The sequence below is a fragment of the Falco cherrug genome, chromosome 10 (assembly GCF_023634085.1).
Source record: "Falco cherrug isolate bFalChe1 chromosome 10, bFalChe1.pri, whole genome shotgun sequence".
NCBI lineage: Eukaryota > Metazoa > Chordata > Aves > Falconiformes > Falconidae > Falco > Falco cherrug.
The window spans coordinates 783,313-805,824 of record NC_073706.1 but is presented as its reverse complement, the minus strand read 5'-3'; the positions used below and the strand labels follow the sequence as shown (position 1 = coordinate 805,824).

General features: G+C 56.8%; 1 protein-coding gene across 2 annotated transcripts; it reads right to left on the bottom strand.

Annotated features, from left to right (window-relative positions):
- Window positions 1-486: 486 nt before the first annotated feature.
- TP53INP2 (tumor protein p53 inducible nuclear protein 2) lies at window positions 487-16,873 on the bottom strand. 2 transcript variants are annotated; one of them, XM_055722975.1, is made up of 4 exons: window positions 16,750-16,873; window positions 11,305-11,644; window positions 7,080-7,389; window positions 487-5,738 (listed from the first exon to the last, which is right to left on the bottom strand). In XM_055722975.1, the coding sequence occupies exons 2-4, from the start codon at window positions 11,426-11,428 to the stop codon at window positions 5,486-5,488; spliced, it is 687 nt and encodes a 228-aa protein (XP_055578950.1). In that variant the 5' UTR covers window positions 11,429-11,644; window positions 16,750-16,873; the 3' UTR covers window positions 487-5,485. The 2 variants fall into 2 exon arrangements, with proteins under 2 accessions (XP_055578950.1, XP_055578951.1); XM_055722976.1 differs by having other exon boundaries at window positions 7,080-7,209; window positions 16,750-16,869.
- Between the last annotated feature and the right edge of the window lie 5,639 nt (window positions 16,874-22,512).

The following is a 22,512-nucleotide window of genomic DNA, read 5'->3' as shown; positions in this document are numbered from 1 at the left end:
AAATTGTGTGATACAAGGCTAGAACATGGGGTGTAGAGGAGTGAAGGCGGTGGGTTGATTAACATGGATGATGTGCAGTTGTAGCTCGTTCCTGCAAAGTGGTTAAATAGCCCTGAGGCGCATGGGAGGAGAGGCTGGGTGGAGGAGGTGATGGAGCAGTGTGGTCTGGCCTTGCCTCTGGAGGAAGGAAAAACAACATGGAGAGTAGGATCTGACTGATGGTAAAAGCCTTGTTGCAGCTTGCTAGTGCTGTGACAATGGGGCATTTTTAAATTTTGTTGTTGTTCTGACTGCTATGATAAGACAGTTAGTGTGGTTTTTCTCCCCAGTGGGGCTGGATGAAAGAGGAAAAGGTCTCAGTAAGATGTCACTGTAAAATTATCTATTGGTTAGAAACATGCCTAAAGGAAAAGCAAAGACTCTCACAGTGGTGATCTTTGGGATGAGCCATGTGTTCACGTTAGCCACAATGAAAAAGAAACAGACTCCTATGGAAAGAATCATTTTCTTTCCGGATCAAGGTTTCACAGCAGAGTTTTTTTGGGAAGCATGTTTGTGAGTGCAACTTTCAGAGCATGGGGTGACAAGGACTTTTGCCCCACCTCCCCGGCAGCTCCCCTCAGGGCAGGCAAGATCCACAACTCGGTAGCAGCCCCTCGCTGTGCTGGGGGACACCACGCAGGAGCTGCCCTGGGAGGTGGGTCCCTGGGGGTGTGCGGGAGCAGCCATGTCCTATCATGATCCTGCTTTCATCCCAAGAGGTGTACTTCTCCAGGGGAGCTGCCTCTCCCGATCCAGTCCCGATGGCTGGGAGCGCCTCACCTCTGGCTCTGGCGGTTTCACCCGTGCCCACTCCTCGCTGCAGCTCCTGCGCGGGGCTGGGCAGCCAGGCTGGAGCCAGCTCACCACCCGCAAGCCCCAGCAGCGGTGGCTGTGGCACTGCCAGCTGCCCAGGCAGAGCTGGCATTTACTGGGCAGAGGCTTGCCCAGGCCTCTCCTCTGGGGATTTTTCCCCCCTTTTTTTCTTTCTTTCTTTTTCTTTATGCTTTCATTGCAAGAAATACAAAAACTTCCTCCCACAAATCTGCCTGTCACCTGCATCAGCATTTCTCCATGGGATTGCTCTGATGGCTTTCCCTATCCTGGCTGCCTTCTGACCCCAGGGCCATGGTGGGAGCCAGGCCAGCTGTGGCTGCTGCAGAAAGCACAGCTCCATTTCCCAGATCCTTGGGGCTTATTGTTTAAAATCTGTACCTAGTTGCTCACAAACAAGCCCAAGGAGGGACCAGCTGCAATCTAGCAGCTGTATGGTAAATTTTCAGGATGTGGGCAAACCAAGAGGAGCTGCTGCTCAGGGATGGTTTCACCAAAAGCGGCCACAGCTCCTTCTTCCATACTGGAGCTCTGTCTAAGCATCAAGCCCTGCAGCTCCTCCAAGGTGCAGCCACCTGTGCTGCTCTCACTGACATGTGCTGCCAGCGGCTCCAGCCATGTCCCTGCAGCACCCTATGCAGCCAAAGGCCTCACGGACAGAAACAAACACCACAGCCAAAAAGAGAAGCCCAGAAAAAAACACGTTTTTAAAGACCTCAGCATATTTGTCTGTCCCTGAGTCCATGCTTGTAGTTCCCCTTCCTCCCCCCCCCCGCAAGTAAAGAAAAGAAAGCAAGACTCATCCTAGCCATTGGAGCAGGACACCAGCCCAGGGGCCTCCTTGCCAGCCAGCACAGTGTTTGCTTCACCTTCCCATCAGGAGCGTTGCACAGCTAGTCACAACTTGAAAAACAGCGGGTGCAAACCCACCCCCGCCCCCAACAACCCCCTAAAAACCTAAATCACATGCCCCAGAACAACCTACCAACCACCCACGCTGCATTGTGAAATATCTACACATGCACACATGTGCATACACAGAAAAAGTTCTCAGTTTTTAAGCACCTTTCATTTGTTTTAAGATTTGAGGAGACTCATAACCCCAGTGTAAAAGGGTTTTCTTGCTCTGGAAACACTGGCAGGAGATTTGGTATCAGGCCAGGTCTCGTGCTCACTTGGGCAGGAGAGGAGCAATGCAGAGCTTCTGCAAAGCACGGTCTGAACACACCTTTGCCACAGCATAAGAAGGGTTGGCCACACTGGTGGATTGACAGTCACTCTGCAGGAGTTAACAGGAGATTATTAGATGTTAATACATGAGCAAGTGTGCAGACAACAGAGGGGGGATCGCAGGAGCCCATATATGCTGTAGTAAGCACGCTCTGTTGACTTGCAGGATGCTAGGACTCAGGATTAACCTCTTCATGAAAACATTATTAATAATTTATTAACCCTTTATAAACATACTATTGATATAAAGTGTGATAATAGTTCTGCTTCATGTCCTGTGCTGGGTGGGCACAGTGTGATGAAAGGTGTCTCAGACTGGCACGGAAAGAAGAAAGGAAAACAGTTTGCTTTCGCCTCTGAAACCCGGGACGGAGTAACAGCAACAGCCTTTTGGAACAGGTGCTGGGTGCTGGCTGTCAGCAGCCACGGCTGTGCTGAGCACCCCGGCAGCATGGCCAGGGGCTTCTGGCTCACGATGGATGAGTGGGACACGGAGGAACATTTTGACAAGGGGTTTCTCCTGCTGGGGTACCATCTGCAAGCAGATTGGGCACAGAATGGCCTGGTAGGTGAGATGTGGCAGGATCTGCCCCGGGGACACGGTCCCCAGCCAGCCTTGCTGCCCCACAGCCTGTCTTCCCCTGGGAGCCACCAGAGGGGGTGACGGTGTCGCAGCCAGCTCTGATGACAGCAGCAATCTGGAGGGACTGGCAGCATCTCGGATGCACAGGAGGAGAATCTGCAGTGGGGAATGGGCTGAGAGGCAGGGTGTTGCTTGGCTCATCCACTTCTTGACGTATATTTGGGCTAGAGAGAAAATGCTTCCTCTAATGCTGTTGCCTGGTGGCCACAGAGCATATCACCCAGTGACACAGGAGACAGAAGCACAGGGCAGGTACCACCTCATCGGACATCCATCAGGCACCCAAAAGCTCGGGCTCAGCCCCTGCTTGTCTTCACAAGTGCTTGTGCCAGCATCCCTACAAATGCCATGTTCCCGGTTCATAGCAGGCATCACTTCAGGGGCGAGGCGGGAAGGCATTTAATGTGAAGCCCAGGAAGCCAAAAGGTGTAAATGTTCCCCTCGAGTGAAGAAGTCCTCAGACTCTTCACCGAGAAGACATCAGAGGTGGAACAGGATTATCTCCAGCATGGTCTTAGGTTCGGCCACAAGGGACGGTGACTGTGGCAAGGGCCCGGGAGCAGCAGGCGATGCCGAGGGATGGGGGGAACACCAAGCTCCCCAGCTCGCTCTTTCTCTGCTGATAAACCACTGGCTGTGAAAAAACAGCTCCGGTGCCGCCACACTTACCCAAAGGGCTGAAAAAGCGGCAGAACAAACCAGTGGGGTGGGTGCAGGATACAGCCCAGCATCTCCGCCGGCACAGCCACCAGTGCCCCGCTCACCCTGGTGAGCACTGGGCACCCGGAGGGGCAGGAGGCACCACATCATGTGTGTGATGAGGCGCTGGGTCTCAGGAGGACTTGAAACAAGAAACTGGCCTGGAAGAATCAAAAGGGAAAGGCTGGCAGGAGATGTTTGAAATCAGTTTTTCACTCTTTCTGTGCGTTTGGGAACACTGCATCATTGGAGAGAAAGATGAATAATGCAGGTGAGCATCAACCAGCTGGGTCCCACGCAGCCCAGGCTCCCAGGCAGAGCTAGGGACCGGCGCTCATAAAAGGGTTTGGTTTGTTTTTAATTTCATTTTAAAAACTAATAAATATCAACTGTCTGAGGCTGGGCTTACCATAATTCCTTCAGCCTAGGTCCCAAGCCGATATTAAGGGATGTAACATGGTGAATGGAAGAAATTCCTGTGAAATCAGCATTTTGGGGGGGGGGTGTGGTTTTTTCTTGTCTCAGAGGTGGGAATCCAGGCTGTGAGCTGGCCACAAGCAGGACATGACAGCCAGACCTTCCCTGGGGCACAGGGTGCTAAACCAGTCCCTAAAGGGAGGGGGGGAGGGGGGATCAACACATTTCTGCTGGGTTTGGAGCCATCTCAGCTGGTGCTGGAGCTGGTAAGAAGTCTGGACCATGTCCTTCAAAAGGCAGAGTGAGTCCATCATGGGGAGGGGAGGGATTTGTTTCACAAACCAACATTGCTCACGACAGAATTTGGCCCTTCATGGGAAAGGATGCAATTTTTAGCGGGGGAAGAAGGCGTTCTCATTCTGGCTCCACTGCAGCAACCCTCTCACCTGGCCCAGCTACCCAAGCCTGCCCTGTCCAGTCCTGTCCCTTTGCAGCCACTCCCAAGTCCACCTTTGCCCTTATTTCAGCCTCTTCCCTCCAGCCTCCTCCGCGGCATCCCTTCACCACCAGCTTCGACATGCTTTTGCCACCTCGGGGAAGCTGCGCAGGTCCCTGCCTCTGCTCCCCTCCCAGGGATAAACGCTGGGCAGCCAATGCTCTTGGCTTCTTGGTGCCTCTTCCAAGTATATAGGTACATAGAGAAATACACATATGCATATATATGTATATATGCGTGGCTTGGGCAGATGGGTGGCTCGAGGAGGAGGGGGCTTGCTCGGGCAAGGCAGCCAGCAGCTCGGCAGGATCACCAGTCACGGTGATGCTACCACTGACCCCTGGCTGGCCATCTCCTCCCGGCATGGTGGCCAGGGCTCTGGCGAGGCGCAGGGACAGTGCTCTTTTTCCTGAGATTGCTTTTAAAGTTGTCTTTAAAAAAACACCACGAGGCACCGCAAGCTGCCCGGCTGACCCTGCCGTCAAGGTTTCCACACACTCTCTCCCGTGATGAGCCCTTCCAGGACTGGCAGTGGGGTATTTGCCTTATCACAGCAAAAATGTGATCAAGAAATCAAGGAGGGAGGGGGGTAGTTGTTGGTTTTGGGAGAAGGAAGCATTATTTAGTGTCATGGATGAGGTTTTCCCACAGATCCCAAACCTTGTTGCTCCGTTGCCCTTTTCACTTCTGCTCGATGTCTCTGCTTGTGACATCCTGGTCTGGCTACATGTGGAGTCACAACGTCATGAAGAAAGGCACTGATGTCACAGGCTCATCAGGACAAACAGGCTTTGCCGTGGTTTTGGAAATGGGAGATTTCACCGGGAATGCTGATGTTCCTGCGCAAAGGCTGGCGTGGCTGTGAGGCAGGGGGTGGTGGCCCAGCATGGCAGCGGCGCCGGGGGTTGCGGGCCCGGCCAGTGTCGGGGGTGAGAGGACCAACGGAGGGTGTGGGGAGGAAGACTGAGGAGCGGGGGGCCGGGCGTGCCGGTGGGGGTGTGTGGAGTGAAACCGCAGCCCGGCATCAGCAGTGTTCGTCGCTGGTGCTCCCTGGGGCAGCTGGTGTTGGGGCCGGGGTGAGCCCCGCTCCGCCGGGCAGGGGAGCGGCTGCCGGTGGCCCGGTGAGGTCAGTAGTTGCAGTGGCGCTGGCAGGGCTGGTGGACGAAGGTGCCGGCGTGCTGCTTGGCTCGGCGCAGCGGGCGCTGGCGGGCCTGGTTCTGCCGCTGCAGCGCCTTCTGGCTGAGGCAGTGCTTCTCTGCCAGCTGTTTGGCCCGCTGCACCCGCCGCGCCTGCCCGACCTTCTCCAGGATGGCGGCCTTCACTGCGAGGGACCGGCTGTGGTGCGGCACGTGCCGCTCCAGCCGGGGCTCCGGCACCTCCCTGAGGAGAAAGGGGCTGTCAGCGACCCCGGCACCCAGCCCTCGCCCACCCCAGGGAGAAGGGGCCCGGGTCTCCAGTCTCCTGCCCCTCGCGCTGTGCCCTGGCAGGGTCCAGCCCCCTCCCGCCCCAGAAGCCGGGAGACAAATGCCGATGCCACCAGGAATGGGGCTGTCCCCACAGAACCTGCAGCAGCCAAGTCCCTTGCGCCCAGCAGGGCAAGGCCAAGCCCAGCCCTGTTGCCATCCCACTCGCCACCCATTCGGTCCCCTGGCGCGTTTCCCTTTGCCCCCAGCACTGAGGGTCCGCTGGAGCTCTGAGGCCAAGCTGTGGCCTGACTGTGCAATGAGAGAAGCTCTGTGGGAACGGCACCCCCCAGCCTGGGCAGGGGGTCACCCCAAATTCTTCCTCCCCCCTGCATTGCCAAGGGGCTGCTGGGGGACAAACTGGAGGGCTGGGACTGGGGGGCGGCAGGCACCTCGCAGCACGAGGGGACCCAGGGCTTGGCCGACAGTGGCAGGGCTGCTCGTGCAGATGATCGGTGTGTTGCCAGTGCCACCGGCAGCCATGGAGAGAGGACAGAGCCCCCCACGGCTGCAGCGAGGCTGTGGCCCTGGGGAAGGATGGCAGGGGGCTCCAGCCCGCAGCTCCTGGGAGAGGGCGGGGGGGCATTTGGGGCACTTCTGTTTAACCTCCTCCCCCTGCTAAGCTGGACTTTGGGACAGGGAGAAACGTCTACATCCAGGGCTGGTGGCACCTTGCTCCCAGCGGCTGCAGGACACCCCTGCACTGGGCACGACAGGGATCTGGGAGGCCACAGCACCCTGTGCCTGGGGGAGCTGGGGGTCTTGGGGGAACCCCTGTGCCTGAAGGTCACCTTGTCCTGCTGGGTTTGCGTTGCTTGCGCCATACTTGCGCAAAGGCAAAGCCCTGTGTTTAAGCCCAGCCTGGCAAACCACCGGACAGGCGGTGGGGTGACAGGTGGCCATGCCAGGAGACTCTGCTCAGGGCAGGGGAGGGGGATGCAGCCCTCTCCCGCCGCAGCCCCGCAGCAGGCTCATGGTCCTGCACCCACAGCCATCTCAACATGGCATCAAGATCCTGTTAGCAGAATATTTTGGGACATAGAGGCTGCCACCCTTGTGCAGCACCAGCCAGGGTGCAGGGTGCTCCCCGAGGTGGGATGCAGGGACACCAAGGTCCCCCCACAGCCCCATTCCACCTGCAGGCGAAACGCTCTCGGGTGTACACAGCCATTTGTGATGCCAGCACTGACCATCCGCCCCGGTCCCGCAGCCGGTGCTGGGCCAGCAGCCCCTGCGGGCATCCTCAAGCCACACTCACCCAGCAGCATTGTCTTCGGGGCCCTCCCCATCCACCTCGAGGGTGCTGGTGACATAGACAGACATGCTGGGGTGCTCGATGAGCAGGTCCTCCATGGGGCTGCTCCCCACGCCGTTGGGGCCGGGCCCCTCTGCAGTAAAACAGGGGGGAGGGGTGACAAACCAACTCTCGTCCATCAAGCAGGGACCAGCTGGAGCTGGGGAAGCGGCCGGTGGTGGCGGTGAACCAGTGGGTGCCAGGTGGGATCGCACCAGGCGCCCGGTACCACCAGCAGCCACTCGCTGGGCTGCGCCAGGGCGGGCACGGCTGCCTGGGGGTGGTGGGGGTGCAGAGCCATGCGGGGCGCAGCAGGGACACACACACATACCATGTACAGTGGGGAGGGGAGGGGGGAGAGAAAGGGGCATCGTTAGTGCAAGAGACACCCCCACCGCCATCGCCACCGCTAGAGATGGGCACGGCATCGACGGGACCTCACGGGGTCAGACGCCAGCAATGCCCTGCACCGCGCCCCGATCAGCATCCTCCATACCGGGCAGCTACCGGTGCCGCAGGGCCCGGCTTCACTAGGCGAGCAAGCAACAGAATGGTTCTGATTAGGGAGTTTAACGAAAAAGTTGGGGGGAAACTGTAGAGGAATGAAGGCAGGTTAATTGAAATTGATAATATACAGCTGTGGGCTGGCTTCAGGGGCGGTGGGTTGGCTGACTGGATAAGGTGCAGCTGTGGCTGGTTCCTGCTGAGTAGTTAAATGGCTCTAAGGGAGATGGGAGAGGAGCACTGGATGAGGAGGCACCTGGAAGAAGCAGAGGGAGGAGAGCGAGTGCCCTGGATGGAGGAGAGGCCCTGGGGGAAGAAAGGGGGTTGGCTGAGTAGAGGCTGGCTGGAAGAGAAGCACGGAGAAGGAAGAGGCTGGATACGGCAGAGGTAAGAAGCAGGGTGAACTGGTCTGTAGAGGATGAAGGAACAGCACAGACAATAGATGAACTTGTGAAACCCTGTGGGGGATTGGTGGCTGTGCTGGGGCAAGGTGTGGGAACTACTTATTGAAGTTAACCTGGTATGGGATGGTAAAAGCCTTGCTGCAGCTGGCTAGTTTTGAGAGTGCTGCAATAGGACCTACTGCAGAGATTTTGATTTTTTTCCTTCTCAAAGCAAAGGAAGAAATTCAGCAGCAAGAAATGCTGCTGTTGCCTGTTCTTATGGCACCTGAGCTGTGCTGCTCCAGAGGAGCACTGGCCTGCCTATACTTGTAAACACTCCCCAGCACTTTGCAAACATTGAAACCAAGCACACACAGAGGAGAAAAAAAAAACTAAACCCAACAACAAAACAGTTCACACCTTTTTGTCTGGAAGAAACCAGGGAATATATAAATTCTTCAGCAAAGGTTTTCACCATGCTTTCAGCTTCAGTCCATTAGAGGCTGAATCCTGGGTGGTTGATCCACAAGCTGCCCCCCCCCCCCCCCCCCCCCAACACCTCAGCACCTCAGCCTTCCTTGTCTTCCTTTCCTCACCTCTGCCTGGCAAAAGCACTTGAACTGGTGCTTTTCTGGGCTGCTCTTGCTTGGACTTACTGGCCAGGTTAAGGGAGGGGAGGCTGTGCCTACTGTCAGGCTCATCGAGGAAATTCAGACCTGTTACCAGCCTCATCAGGGGACTGGAGGGAACTAGCCTCAGGGGGAGATGCAGCACATGTGCAACCCTGCAACTGGGTGAGGGTGCAGGAGAAATCAGAGGTGAACATGTTCTTGTGGTGGAGAAATGCAGCATATGAAGCACAAGGCTGGCATTCACCACCAAGCATGTCCCCAGCTCCTCCTGCAGATGATGCCCAGGCTTAGGGCTGGCCACAATTAGCCTTGTGAAGATGAGAGCATCTTTCTTCAGGTCAGTGGGTATCAAGTTATTAATAGCTGTTAGCATATCGGGCTGGAGATTATTTGTCAGCGTGGAGACAGCCATTGAGCCTGGCTGGAGCATTCCCGGTCCAGCAGTGCTCTCACAACTGCAGGGCTGCAGCCTATGGGCACCCAGCATCATGGAACCCTGCTCCAGACATCCATGGCTGCCTGTCCCCATCCTTTGCCAAGTTGAGCTTGAACATTACAAGGAATATTTTGGGGTCCACAAATCCCTGGGAGACTTGCTGCCATACCACTAAGCACCAGGAAATGCTCTTTGCTCTTCCCTGTGTGCTGAGCAGAGTCAGGCTGGGCAATGGGGTGAGAGGGGTGTCTGAAATGCTCCTGGGAGATCTGGTTAACTTGGGTGCATTTTGCAACACGGGTCAAAGATCTGGCTGAGAGGAAACTAATTCAGAGGCTCATTAAGCTGTCCCTGCTACTGGGAGGGAGCCAGGCTGGGAGACGCTTGCCAGCTGCTGTGGCTGGAAGGTAAATGATGGAGGCTGGAGCCAGCAGGTTTGGGTTTTGAAGTGCTTCGCATAACTCCAGCCTCAGAGATTAGGGTGGAAATAAATAGGTCCCTCGCTGGCCAGGGAATGCTATGGGAAAAGGCAGAGGCAGGGCCCGTGGGGATTAGCAGTGGGGTTGCACGTCCCAGGCAGACACTGCTGAAAGCCAGCTCTGCACCAAAGCCTGGCCACTTGATTGGAAAAAACAACAGGAGCCTTTTGTATCAAGGTCATCCCTGGGTCCCCGCTGAGCCAGCCACAGCCTCAGACCCAGGGGATGAAGGCACAGCCCAGCATTTCTATCTGGGGAAACTCCTGGCTCCTTCTGACATGCTGCAGCTGCTGCCAGCTGTCCCAGACACGTGGCAGCTGTGTGCCCATTGCTCCAGGGACCTAATGGGACCTCCCTGCAACCAGCTGCCTCCTGCGTCACTGCTGTCACCACCCCCACGGGACAGTCACCAAAGCTCAGAGGACAGGGAATCCTCCATGGCTGCCCATGCCACCCACCCACCTCTGCCAGCTCTCCCTAGTGCTCCCACCAGGCACAGGGCTGACCCTGTTCCCTCACCCCAGGCTCGTCCATGCTCCCATCCCCTCTCCAGCTCGCCGGGTGGGGAACCCTAATGAATGACTTGCATCATGAAAATGAGCTCTGTTTGGTGCATGGGGGACAGGCAGGGGGTATCTGCTTGGAGAACAGATGCCTGCAAGAGGGAGGACGAAACCCTCTTAAACCTGCAGGATATGTTCGTGGTCCCCTGGGCTGGGGCACCACAACTGACCAGAGGCTGCAGGAGCAGACCATGGCCATCAATGAGCTCCTGCACAGGCAAGCTTGTTTGCCTAAGTTTGCTGCTGGATTTGCAAGCAAAAGGTCATGAAATTATCGTTGTAATTGGTTGAGTCATTGACCCCACAATAGAAACACCAAGGTCTTAACAGAGCTGGAGAAGCTCTTGACACACAAGGAATTTGATCCGCCTGGTTGCTGTTAAACAGGGTTCTGGATGGTTGATGCCATCCATGGGAACTGGGAGCCTCTGAGGGCTCTCTAGGTACAGGGTCCTTGTGGCAAACGTCCCTTGTCTGAGTGCTGTTGGCATGGGCACTGGATATGATTTGGGATGATAAGCCCTTTAGCTGAGATTTGCTACCCCGATGGACTCAAATGACCCAAAAGTGGCCAGATCGCTGGTGGGGGGACAGGCAGGCACTGCTGCTGCCTGCCCTTATGTGGGGAAAACCCTGGCCTCCCCCTATGCTCGGGACCAGCTCCCGCAGGGAACACGCTCCCTGTTTGCTTATGGCAGGGGTGCCACGGGGGACAACCAAGCCCAGACCCTCCTGGCAAAGCGCTGCTTGTGGCGCTGCCTAGCCATGGTGCCACTGCAGCTCACAGGCAGACAGCCCGCATGGGTTGGTGTCCCCCACCCCGCTGCCCTAGCAGGCAGGATCACACCAAAACCCTGGGTGCTCTCCCCGGGCTGGTGTGGAGGCATCTGGATGCTCCTGGCAGCAGCAGCCCCAGCTGGGGACGCTGCTCCCGCTCCCATGCTGGTGGGAAGTCGTGAACCACCATCAAGAGAGGAGAGGGAAAAAGGAGGAGCGGGTGGGGTGCTGCTGCTGTGACCACAGTGCTGGGCGCTGTGGGCAGGGTGGGGGGACCAGGGGAGGAGGGATGAAGGGCAGAGCTGACTACACTTGGTGGAAGCTTATCTGCTGTCATCTCAAGGGGGTTGCCCAGCCCCAGAAAGACAAGGTGCAGCACAGGTTGTAGGAAGCCGGTCCCCATTGCTTTTCTCACCTGCAAGATCAATTATGAGCCAGCCATCCTCTTCCTCCTCCTCCTCGACAAAGGGTTTGGGCTCCTCTAGGCCTTCTGGCGTGTTGCTGTCACTGAAGAAGAGGCTAGTGAGACGCTGAAACATGGTGGGGAGCGGTCCAGCGGGAGGATCGGTGACTTAGAGCTATGGCTGAGCACCAGCTTCCAGGTGCAGAGGGGGGAGCAATGGGCAGGGAGCAGAAAAAACAGCACTCGAGGTCTCGGTGGTGGTGGAGATGCTTTGCTGCTAGCAAAATTGTAGCTGAGCTAAATGGTGTGTAGTGCAATTCTGAGGTTCTTCACTTGGCTTCAGTGCAAAGGCCTGTAAAAGGGAAAGACGAGAGAATAACGCATTTGGACTGGCTGGCAGTGCTGGCCCTTCTGCAAGCCAGGGGCTCAGGCGGGTCAGGGGTGGTGGTGAAAAGGTGGCTCTGGCACTGAGCTGTGTGCTGTCCCAGCTGCTGGCATCTCCAAGGGCATCATGCACTGTGTCCCAGTGAAGGGCTGGCTGCCCATGCCCTGCAGCCCCCAACCTGCACCAGGCCCCACATTGTGTCCCCTTCCTCATGGGTGGTGTGTCCCAGGGGTCCCATCCGCTGGAGCTGGCAGGGGCAGAGCCAAACCCTGTTCTAAAATCAGACTGGGACCTGCCTCCCCCAGCACTGAACGGGCACTGAGTATGGTTGGTGGCACCCAGCTTTGCTGTTAGAGCAGGGCAAAGGGTGCAATGCTGCTGTCCTATCTGAGGATCCATGGCACCAGATGACCCCAAAACCCACCACCAACCCACTGACAGCCCCAGCAGCGTGGCTGCCCTCCCCTCTTTAAGCTGGGTCCCAAGAAGCCCTTGCTAGTGTTTTGCTCCAGCTCTGCCTGGGCCAATACCTGCTTGAGGTTGGTTTAATTTTGAAAGTTGTTACTGTCGGTGTCGTGCTGTGTGTGTGTATCTGCAAGGATGCTCTTCTCATGCAGCTGTGTAACATTGCCACCCTCCAGCCCCAAAAGAGGACACTGTTGCATGTGCCACCACTGCTCCTTTACAAGAACCTTACAAGGAGCCATGGGACAAAGTGCTTGGCTATGGGCTGTGTCTTGGCCCCAAGTGCTCAGGCATGGATGTGCAGGAGCAAGCGGCAGCAGGCTTGTCACCCCCTCGCAGCGGGGCAGGGATGACATCCCAGTCCTGAGTGAGTCTCTGCTCCATCTACGCTTGTCATGGTTTTACCCCTGGGGAAACACATTCCTCCCAGCTCCAGGGGAGGGCAGGACTCACTCATTTTATTAATGACTGCAAAGCTCTCTAACATGTGAAGACAGACAGCAGTGGAAACATTAAAGTGGAATAACGTAAGTTAGGGAAACAACATGAAAAGGGCTGGTATCCAGCTGGGCCATGAATGGGAACTGGCCCATCGGGCTCTGTGTGCTCTGTGCTGAGCACGGTGGGGATTTCCCTCCCATGGGACCTATGTGTGTATCCATCCTCCCCCAGACCAGGCTGGCAAAGGGTGCCTGGAACAGCCCTGACAGCTGTGGTACACAGCCATGGCTTCATTGCATGACAGTTCTCCCTGCCTGCAGGCTGAAATCTGGCATCTGCCTGGAGCACTTTCCTTTTTATTAAAGATATTTTAATATCATATTAATTTCATAAATTGATTAGATCTCTAATTGCAGCAGAAACCCCACTGCTCCCAGGTACCTGCTGGTGATGTCTCAGGAGGTCCTGCTTCTTACCCTTCTGCAGGTCCCCAGGCAGGGGTAGAGGGGCAGTAAGAATGCAGCAGAGGGTGGCAGGCGCAGGGGGCTCCCACCCACACTAGAAGCAGCTCCTGGCCATCATTGCATCCCCGCAGCAATGTTTTTCCCATTTACACCAGGGGAACTGGGGTGCGGGAGGGACCTGAATGCACCCCTGCCAGGGGATTTCAGTTGGTGCTGCCCAAACCGTGCCTCGGCACCAGGCAGAGAAGGTGCCCACAGAAGCAGTTTGGACCAGGAGGTTGCTCCTCTGCCCCTCCAGTGGCCCGGGCTGGTCAGAGCCCTGGTGCCTTCTTCCAGCCCACCGGTGTCTGCTAGAAATCCCAGATCTGTGGAGAAGGTATGGCCAGCACTGGGGCACAAGGGATTGCCTGTGCACCACGTCCCTGAGGCTGAGCTGCCCCAGAAACCACATAGCCATCCCCTGCCAGAGCCAGGGCCATCACTGTGGGACAGCTGCCATCCTTCTCAGGCTTCTGCAAGCCCTTGTACTCAGCATGAGGGGACAGGCCACAGGTGACATACTCAGGGACAGATGAGTTCCTTAATGAATGAAGAAGTTTAGCAGAATCTTTCCAGGAAGTCCAACAGCCTTTTAAAACTAGCTAGAGGGTAGTTAATATAAAAAGGCAGGAGTAAGGAAACCATAATGCATTGAGGTTTGTTGGTGGGGTTTTTTTTTTCCCCTTCAGAAACTTCAATGTAATAATTAGTTTTCTGAGTCACCATCACTGCAAATAAGCCCAGGAGCTAAGAATAGGCAGCAAAGCCCCAGGGTGCGCCAGGAGCTTGCTGGGGTGGCAGCCACAGCTTCGCAGGGCTGGCAGCTCCCGAAAGTCACAGCCTGCAAGAACAGCAGCAACTCTGCTTGGAAATGGCAACAGGCTCCCTGAAACTTTCCATAAATACTTGGCGGCAGGAGGGATGCTGCTGACAAGTGGCAGAAGCGGTCCTTCCTTGGCAGAGCTAAGAATACCCTGCGCAGTCATCATGGCAGGCGTTGGAGGTATAAATCAGGTGCCTTCCTCCAACCCACTTGGGAAATGTTATTTTGAATTCATTTTACCTAAATTAGACAAGCGTTTCACAGGCTGCTGTCACTGTGCTGTATGCACCAAAATCTTAAACCTGGCACAGAAACACAGAGCGAAGGAGAAGGGGGTCTGGCAGCTGGGCAGCTCAGGGGTGCCCTGCTTACCACACCAGAAATGACCAGTGAAGCATCGCGGTGCTGACCTCTCTCTGTCCCCATTGAGGAAGGGACCAGAGCCGGCAGGGTCTTGCCCAGGACAGTTTGGCAGGGCTGGATTAATGCATTTGGTCACTCAACAACTGCGCTACAGCTCCTGCTGATCCCTTTACTTTGCCAGAAGGCTCATTTGTGGGGTTGGCCTGGGGGAGCACTTGCCTCACAGGTGGAGCTGGGCCCCGAGGCTGCTGCTGGCACGGACAGAGTGACTGCAGCAAGCCGGAGGCTGATTCACAGCCAGACCCATCTTCCTACTGCAGAGCAGGGAAGCAGAGGGGGGCAAGGCGGCAGAGAGTATTTTAAAAATCCCCCCAAAACCTCTTTATCATGAGACTCTTATTCTCAGTGGCAGACAAAGCCAGCACGTGGGAGGGCTCTCCTCGGCCAGTCCGGGAGCTCAGGTGGACTGAAGTCCCCATGTGCTCCTCCAGATCCCACCTGAAAGAGGGGGACTCAGGGTCGCAGAAAGAGGGCATTTGCCTGGAGCTGGTGTCCCCACCTGCACCAGCTCCCTTGTGTAACTGCTGCAGGAAGGTCCTTGCCCCAAGGACAAACCCGACCATCTGCTATTTTATGTCATTGCACAGAGCCCTGGAAAATCTGCCAGTGGCCAGCAACCATGAAATTTTTAGATTTACCATGAGCTGTCCTATGAAATTTTAGAAGTTTCCTCTCTGGGACATGCCAGGTGAGGAAACATCCCTAGGAGCATACGCAACAGTGGAGCAGCACCAGTGTTACGCCCTTTGTAAATCACAGGAGGCTGGATACTAACTGGCAAATCGGACTTTGATACCACAGGAACCCTGAGCTCCCCACCAGCTCCCGCTGAGCCCACCTGGAGCCACATATGAGCTGGGGCAAGATTTGGCCATGCAGGGTTTGCTGTGCAATTAGCACTGAAAAAAGCTCTTAGATAAGAGTTTGCATCTCAGGTTTTTCCAGTCTTGCTACAAGCAGGTGATATCCGTTTATTCTCCAGGGGAAAAACATCCATTATGTCTTCCCTTTTGTGTTCAGCCAGATAAGCACCAGTTGGATGCAGCAGGTTCTCAAAGGTGACAGTGAGCTGCAGCAGACAGCTTTTGTCTTTTTTTGGGCAGACATAAAAGGCAAGAAAAGACTTATTTTAGAGGAAAAAAAATTTGTTCTCGGCACTTTGTAGACTACGCCCAATGGGAAAGAAGGTACGGCACAGTCCTGTACCAGAGCCCAACACCTGTTTCTGGGATGGTTTCCTACCCCAGCAAAGCCTTGGCCAAATCAGTGACAGCACCTGGTACCTGCCCAGCACAGCCCTCGCTGGTGCCCTGTCAGTGGAGGGTGCTGCTGTTCCCAGCAAAGGCACTTTAAGCCAGTGCTTTGGGACCCCAGGGAGTCCCAGTGCCTTTGCTCAGGCTCTCTAGGCAGGGTTGTAGCTCCTCTACACAGAAGCAACATAAATTTATAGATATAGGCATACATATAAAGGAGATTACAAAAGCAATAATGCCCTTTGTAAGATGTTCCTACAGTCACACTCCATGGAGCCCAAGCCTTTCAGCTGACGAGCCCCGTCAGATGGGAGCAAGTCAGTGCCTGGGGCCTCCCAGGCTCAGCCAGGCTGCTGGGGGTCCCGAGGCGAGAGGCATGAAATCCGTAGAAGAGTTGCCCTTTCAGGACTTAGGACATCTCTGAGCTGTCCCAAAGCAGATGCCCTTAGAGCAGTAATAACAAAAGCAGCCACCACGCGTGGTCCCCAACATACTCGCAGGCTCAGCATCCCGGGACGCGGCGGTGGCACGCCGGGATGCTACGGCACAGACCTCTGCCTGGTGCTGCCAGGGCCCTTCCCGCGCCACGCGTGGCCCCACGGCTCTCTCCCGGGCACCACGGTTCAACTCCACGAAAAAGCCTGAACACGCGGCCCGGTCTCACGCAAACCGCGGGTGCTCGCACGGTACGTGGACCGCGCACACCGGCCAGCAGCCCCTCCCAGGGCGCCACTGACACCGGCTCCGCCGCTGGCCCGGGGAAGCCGCCGCGGAGACGCGAGAGGCCGGGGGCGCCCACGCGGTTCTGGCCACGCGCTGGGCCCCGGCCACCCCCCCCCCGGCAGCGGAGGCGACCGCGCTCCGCGGGGTCACGGCAGGACAGCGCGCCCGGGACGCAGGGGGGGCCGGGGGGGGCAGCCTTATGACGTCCCAATGTCATATGCAAATGACGCATACGTCACTGCAGCGGGGCCAATGGGAGCGGAGCCCAACCTCGAATCTTAATCCGGTGATGAAGAAACAAACAACAGGGGCGGGGGGGGGGTCCCGGGCGGCGGCTCCCCGGGGCCCCCCGGAGGATAGCGGGCGGCGCGAGCCCGCTCAGCCCCAGCCCCGCCCGCCGCCCCCCCGCAGCAGCCAGGCGCCGGTCGGCGGGACACTCACCTGCCGTGCGGGCGGCGGGCGCTGAGGTAGGGCCGGGGCCGGGGCCGGTGGCGATCGCGCGGTTCTGCCGAGCGCCCGCCGCTCCCCCGCACAAATCGGGACCTTCCGACAGCTGATCGTGGCGTCACAAAGCGACCCGCCCGCCCACTGGTAAACGGCCAATGGGAGGCGGCGCCGGGAGGGCGGGGTCGGTGCGGAGGGCGGGCACCGCCCACGTGAGCGCGGGGTCCCGCGCCGGGGGCTGCGGAACGGGGAGTGGTTTCGGCCCGGAGCCGCTGCCCCCCGCCCCGGAGCCGGGACGGTGTCAGCGGGCGGGCGGGCGGGCGCTGGCTCCGGCCGGGGTCCCGCGCCGGGTGACCCAGCGGGCTGGGGGCCCGAGGCCTCTACAGAGACCCGGTGGGGCACGGAGGAGGGGCCGGCTGAGACCCCCCGGCCACGGCGCCCAACCACTCGGCGGCCTCCCAGGCAGGCGAGGGCTCGGCGGGGTGGCTGTGCCCGCGGGCCGTGACCGGGAGGAGCCCCCGGGGTGCGGGGTTCGCCCGGGCCGTCGCCCTCGGCGCGGCTGCTGCGGGGGGCCGAGGGGCCGAGGCCGGGCCGGTCACACGCGGGAAGCGCCCGCGCGGGGATGGCACGTGTGTGACAGCAGCCAGGGACAGCGCTGTGCACCCGAGTCACGCGTGGTGCAGCTGGGGCTCGTCTGGCATCACAGGTGAATTCCCCATCGCAAATTCACAGGAGGCAGAATTTAATTGAGTCTTATTCAACCCGCAGTCACATATTAAATAACGTTAAGTCTTGTGTAATTGAAGGATCTTGTGGAAGGGTGTAAACTGTTTCAGGAGGAGAGCTGCCACCAGACAGAGCTCTTGCCCTGCGTTGCTGAGAGGGGAGCAGAAGCCTGTGAAGCTTAAAACGTTTCTAAGCAGAAAATCCATTTGGGTATGCCTATGGAGGTCGTTTCCAGCTGGTAACGGCCGTTTCAATTAATGCCACAATGAGCTGCAGGTGCTCAGCACCTGCTGGGCAGGGAGGTGGAAGCATCCCCAGGAGACACCCAGAAGTACCAGCACCACTCACACCTGACCCCCAGCCTGGGCCCTGCTTGAAGGCAACAGCTCATGCTGCCAGTGGAACTTTGTTTTGCTGCTTTTCTTAGGACTTGTGTTGCACAGAGTGATTACAATGTGGCTCTTGCTGGCTGCCCCAGTACAAAAATTAACCTTTAATCCCACTGCCAAACAGGAGTGGATATAAATGAACTCATCAGAACAAATCTTGCTAGGGTTAAACTTATCCCAGGGTAAACTGTCCCATTTGCACTGGCATGCTCGCTAAAGGGCTGATTTCATGGTATAACTGACTCTCCCCATTGGGATAGGAAATGCTTTGGTCTCCACTGCACCCTGCCCTGGTCTTTCACTGAAAAAAAAAAAAAAAAGGAGGCAGCCTCCCTTCCCATGGCAGTTTTAGCCACAGTGGTGTATTGCTGGCAGGAGCTGCTGCAAATGAAGCAGAGGAGCGAGCTTTGTGCCAGCCAGCTGCCCTCAGCAGAGGCTGCTGGCAGCTGCCGGGCTTGGCACTGGGCGCTGTGGTTGGTGGGCTCAAGTGATGGCTGGCAGCTGTGTCCACGTGGCAACAGGGAACGATCTGGACCTTGCCGGTGACAGGGAGAGCGGGCAGGAGGCTGCGGTCGCCCAGCCTGCAGTGGATGTGCCCACGAGCCTGCACTGACCCAGTTGCCACTCTGAGCTAGGGTCCACGTCTCTGCCTGCTGGCTGGGCTACAGGACTAGCAAGGGGAGCCTGCAGGTGTGGGAGCAGCCCCCTCTTCAGTCCCCAGGGACAGCAGTGCGTGTTGACGCTGAATAAAGAAAACCAGTGACTTCTCTGTGGCGTGCTGGGGTAGGATGCAGGGACAACCGACCTAGCAAAGGGGATGGGGATGGCCCGGCTTTGGCCCCTGGTGGGTCGCTGAGGAAAGTCACGCTGCAGTGAGTTGACCTGCAAGGCCCAGGGTGGCTGTGCCTGGAGAGGGCAAGCGGGCAGCTGACTGCACATCACCTGCCTGCAGGTAATGCAGAGTTACCTGTAGCCTTGGTATGTCACGGCACGAGTCTACACCAGCCTTGGGCTCTGCTGCTCAGATGTGTAACCGGCAGCACTCTGTATCTGCGTGACTGCTGAAAACAGAGTGGTGATCACGTTGGCTTCTGCTTCACCCAAGAGGTTTTGGGAAGCCGTGCTGATAGCTCCTGGCAAGGCGCAGGGCTGGCACATAATGCATGTGCTTTGTTTCACCCAACAAATGGCATGCAAATCAGTCAGGCCTCTTATTATTCACCCATCCTTTATTAAAATAAAAAGGATGCTGGCTCCAGCTACCCAAAGCTTCTAAAAAATAAGAGATCAGGAAATAATAGCATGATTGGATCTTTGCAAAGCCCTCCAAGGACATGACCCAAGCATTTGGGATGGACTGAGCAGAGATGTCAGTGAGCTGGGTGCTCATCAGTTGGGGCTGGGGGAAAGCAGTTAATGATGAAGTATGTGTGCAATGTACAGAGACAGTCCTTAAACACACTGCACAAAACAATAGGGAACAGGATAATGAAATGAGCAGAAGCTGATCTTTCTCCTTCCCTGCAGGACACCCTGTCCTGCGCACCCCTGTCCCCCTGCCAGCCCGCAGGGCACTGACTCCAGGACCTGAGGATGTGCCCAGAAACCCTGACACCCGCCCAGCCCCAGTCAAGTGGACTGGGAGGTGCCACCAATAACCCGCGTCTCCAGTGTCCGTGTGTCTGCCACAATTCAGCTCCTCAGTCTGCTGTTTCATGCTGCACCTTTGTCCCAGAGGAACTGCCCATCGCCAGAGATGGGGATGGTCCATCACATGAAGGGCTGCAGCTCCAGGCCTGGGATTTGCCAGAGGCCCTCAGCATGGCTTCCCAGCAGTGGAGCACAGGGGAGTTCACCTGGAGCAAACAACTGTGAGAGTACTCTGAGAATGACCACAGCCAGGAGGTGACCTCACCTGAAAGAAATCTGGGTGTTATATTTACATTTCTCTGACAAGAAGACCTATTTCCCAAAGATGAATGTGGTACAGACATTTTGCATTTGTTACAAAAAAATGGACTTGCTTCTATATTTAGAATTTGGGTCACCAGCAGCTTTCTGCCAGGAGACACCAAAACATCTTTTGAAAACAGGGCTGCAAACCAGTGTTCGGCCAGGCAGCCGTGTCCTGTTAGGAAGGCTGCCCAGGGAGGCAGATACTTTGGGGGAGCCACCAGGGGCGAAGCTGGCTGCCTTCCACAGCAGCACCCGGCCAGGGTGGGGTGTCCCTCCTGGCTGGGGACGCTGCAGGGAGCCCATTGCCATGAGCAGCCCCGGGTGACCCGAGCCCGGGAGCTCTGACTCAGTATGCCCTTTGACTGACATGTTCTTGTTTTCTACAAGCTTCTCCCTTGGCTTTGGGACAGAAGGAAATAGCAGCTGGTGAGATGAGCCCAGTAATTAGACCCAGGGCGATTCTGAGGTGCATGTCTCAGCATGGAGTAACCTTGCCTGGGTCATTGCCCATGCAGCGAGAGCCTGGCATGGGACCGGGCACCACAGTGCCCCATAACCCCTGCTGCCCCCTCCCCGGCAGCCTCAGCACTTCTGCCAGAGCCTAGTGGCGGGAGCTGCCGGCTTTCATGGGCAAGGTGAGCAGAGGTTTGCTGTCTCCCTGCCTGCACTGCAGAAAAAGGAAGGGGGGAACCTGGCTGCTGCCCCATTAACAGCCACTGGTCATGGGTCATCTCGTCCTTAGTGGTTTCTTGGTGATGGGCCCCTCAAACGTGGCTGACCCAGCTTCCACCTCCCCCACGGTGCTGAGAGGAGGAGCTTGCCCTCCACTGCTGGAGGAAAGGCCAGTCCTCCCTCGCTCCTGCTTAGTTCCGCCTGTGCATCCCCCAAGGCTGGTCCTTCCCCGTGTGGCTGGTCCTGTGGGCCCACAGCAGCAGCTCCCTGCCGGGCTCCCCCGGCCTCGCCCCCGGGTGGGCTCATGGCAGGAGCCATAGAGGTGGGCTGCTCCGGCTGGGGGCTACTCCACAGGGGTGGGCTGTGCTCCATAGGGGTGAACTGTTCTCTGCAGAGGAATTGTAGAGGAATGAAGGCAGGTTAATTGAAATTGATAATATACAGCTGTGGGCTGGCTTCAGGGGCGGTGGGTTGGCTGACTGGATAAGGTGCAGCTGTGGCTGGTTCCTGCTGAGTAGTTAAATGGCTCTAAGGGGCATGGGAGAGGAGCACTGGATGAGGAGGCACCTGGAAGAAGCAGAGGGAGGAGAGTTAAGGAGAAGGACACAGCAGAGGCAAGAAGCGGGGTGGACTGGCCTGAAGAGTACGAGGAACCAGCATGAATGGTAGGTGAACTGTTGAGACCTTGTGGGGGATTGGTGGCTGTGCTGGAGCAAGGTGTGGGATCTACTTACTGAAGCTAACCTGGTATGGGATGGTAAAAGCTTTATTGCAGCTTGATAGTTTTGCTAGTGCTGCAACAGCTCGCCATAGGGTGAGTGTGCACTGTGGATGGTGTCTCAGAAGGCATGTTGTGGTGCAGAGGCAAGGAACAGACCCTGGCTCAAGGCTTGCTCTTCCCATGGTCCTACTGACTCCAGTCAGTCTGAACAAGAACACTGGTGGCCCTTGGGAGCTTCAGGGCTATGGAGTCCTACCAGACCTCTGATGTCCCCTGAGTGGTTTCAGCAATGACATGGGCTTGCAGTTTTTCTTAATCAGGACAGCTAGACTTCCCAGGGGTTGAATCGTGCACATTTGGCTCTTCTCCCTGCTTGTGGGTTGGAAGTGACCCCCTCCAGATAGGTGTCATGAGGTGGCCAGTGCTCTGCCCAGTGATGCTTTACTCAAGAGTGCTCCTGAGTTGCCCTCAAGTCCTTGAGCTCAGCCATATGTCCCAAAAGGGTGATAAGCATTTGAGTCAGCATTCAGGGCATCTTTAAGGTCAGGGTTAAATCCTGCCTAAGCTGACCCTGGGCCAGTGGAAGTTCAAGCCTGGCTGTGCCTTGATGCCTGGAGGTGCTGCAGCCCACTGGGTCATGCCAGGATGCTGCTGGGACCCTGTGTGCATCCAGGCTGGGTGAATTAAGCCACCTGTCAGCTCTCACATGGGAGGGTTTCTGGCTCTTTTGACTTGTGCCACATATCTGTCTTTTACAAAATAAGGTCTTGGCTGTCAGTCCTGCTGGAGAACAGTGCTGAGCTCTGGGGATCCATCCAGACAGGGGAGGCTCAATCCTCCCATGGCAAGGGGGAAAAATCATGCTGGGTTGCAGCTGAATAAGAGCAACCGTTCAGGCTGCCCCATAGCTCAGTATGGATTTGCATATGACTTGCCTGTTCAAGCTGGAGCCCTGTGAGTGCACGCAGCAGCAATGAGCATGGAGCACACAGCATGACAGCAGCACCCTCACATGCTTCCAGCCCGCAGCTGGTCCTGTATTGGCTTTGTCTGCTCATGGTCCCATTCATTTGTATCAATTTATTTTAAATTGCTCCCTAGGACAAGAGGCATCCAGGACAATTATAAGTAAATAAACTGAAACCTGGGTCTCCCATTTCAGGGGATGGTGAAATTATAGGGGAGAAAAATCCCTCTCCTGTGGGTGCATGGGAGGCAAGGCTAAAGCTTTCTGGGGAGTGGTTAGGGTGGTATGTCCCAGGCAGACTGGTTCTCCTGCACCTTGCTGGTGTCATC

What these genes read in the sequence shown, in the direction of transcription:
- TP53INP2 (XM_055722975.1), bottom strand. Translation starts at nt 11,428, where the DNA reads ATGTTTCAGCGTCTCACTAGCCTCTTCTTCAGTGACAGCAACACGCCA. An exon ending in GCTCATAATTGATCTTGCAG is followed by an intron (nt 7,390 to 11,304) that starts GTGAGAAAAGCA and finishes CACCACCCCCAG; the next exon opens with GCAGCCGTGCCCGCCCTGGC. An exon ending in CCCGAAGACAATGCTGCTGG is followed by an intron (nt 5,739 to 7,079) that starts GTGAGTGTGGCT and finishes CTTTCTCCTCAG; the next exon opens with GGAGGTGCCGGAGCCCCGGC.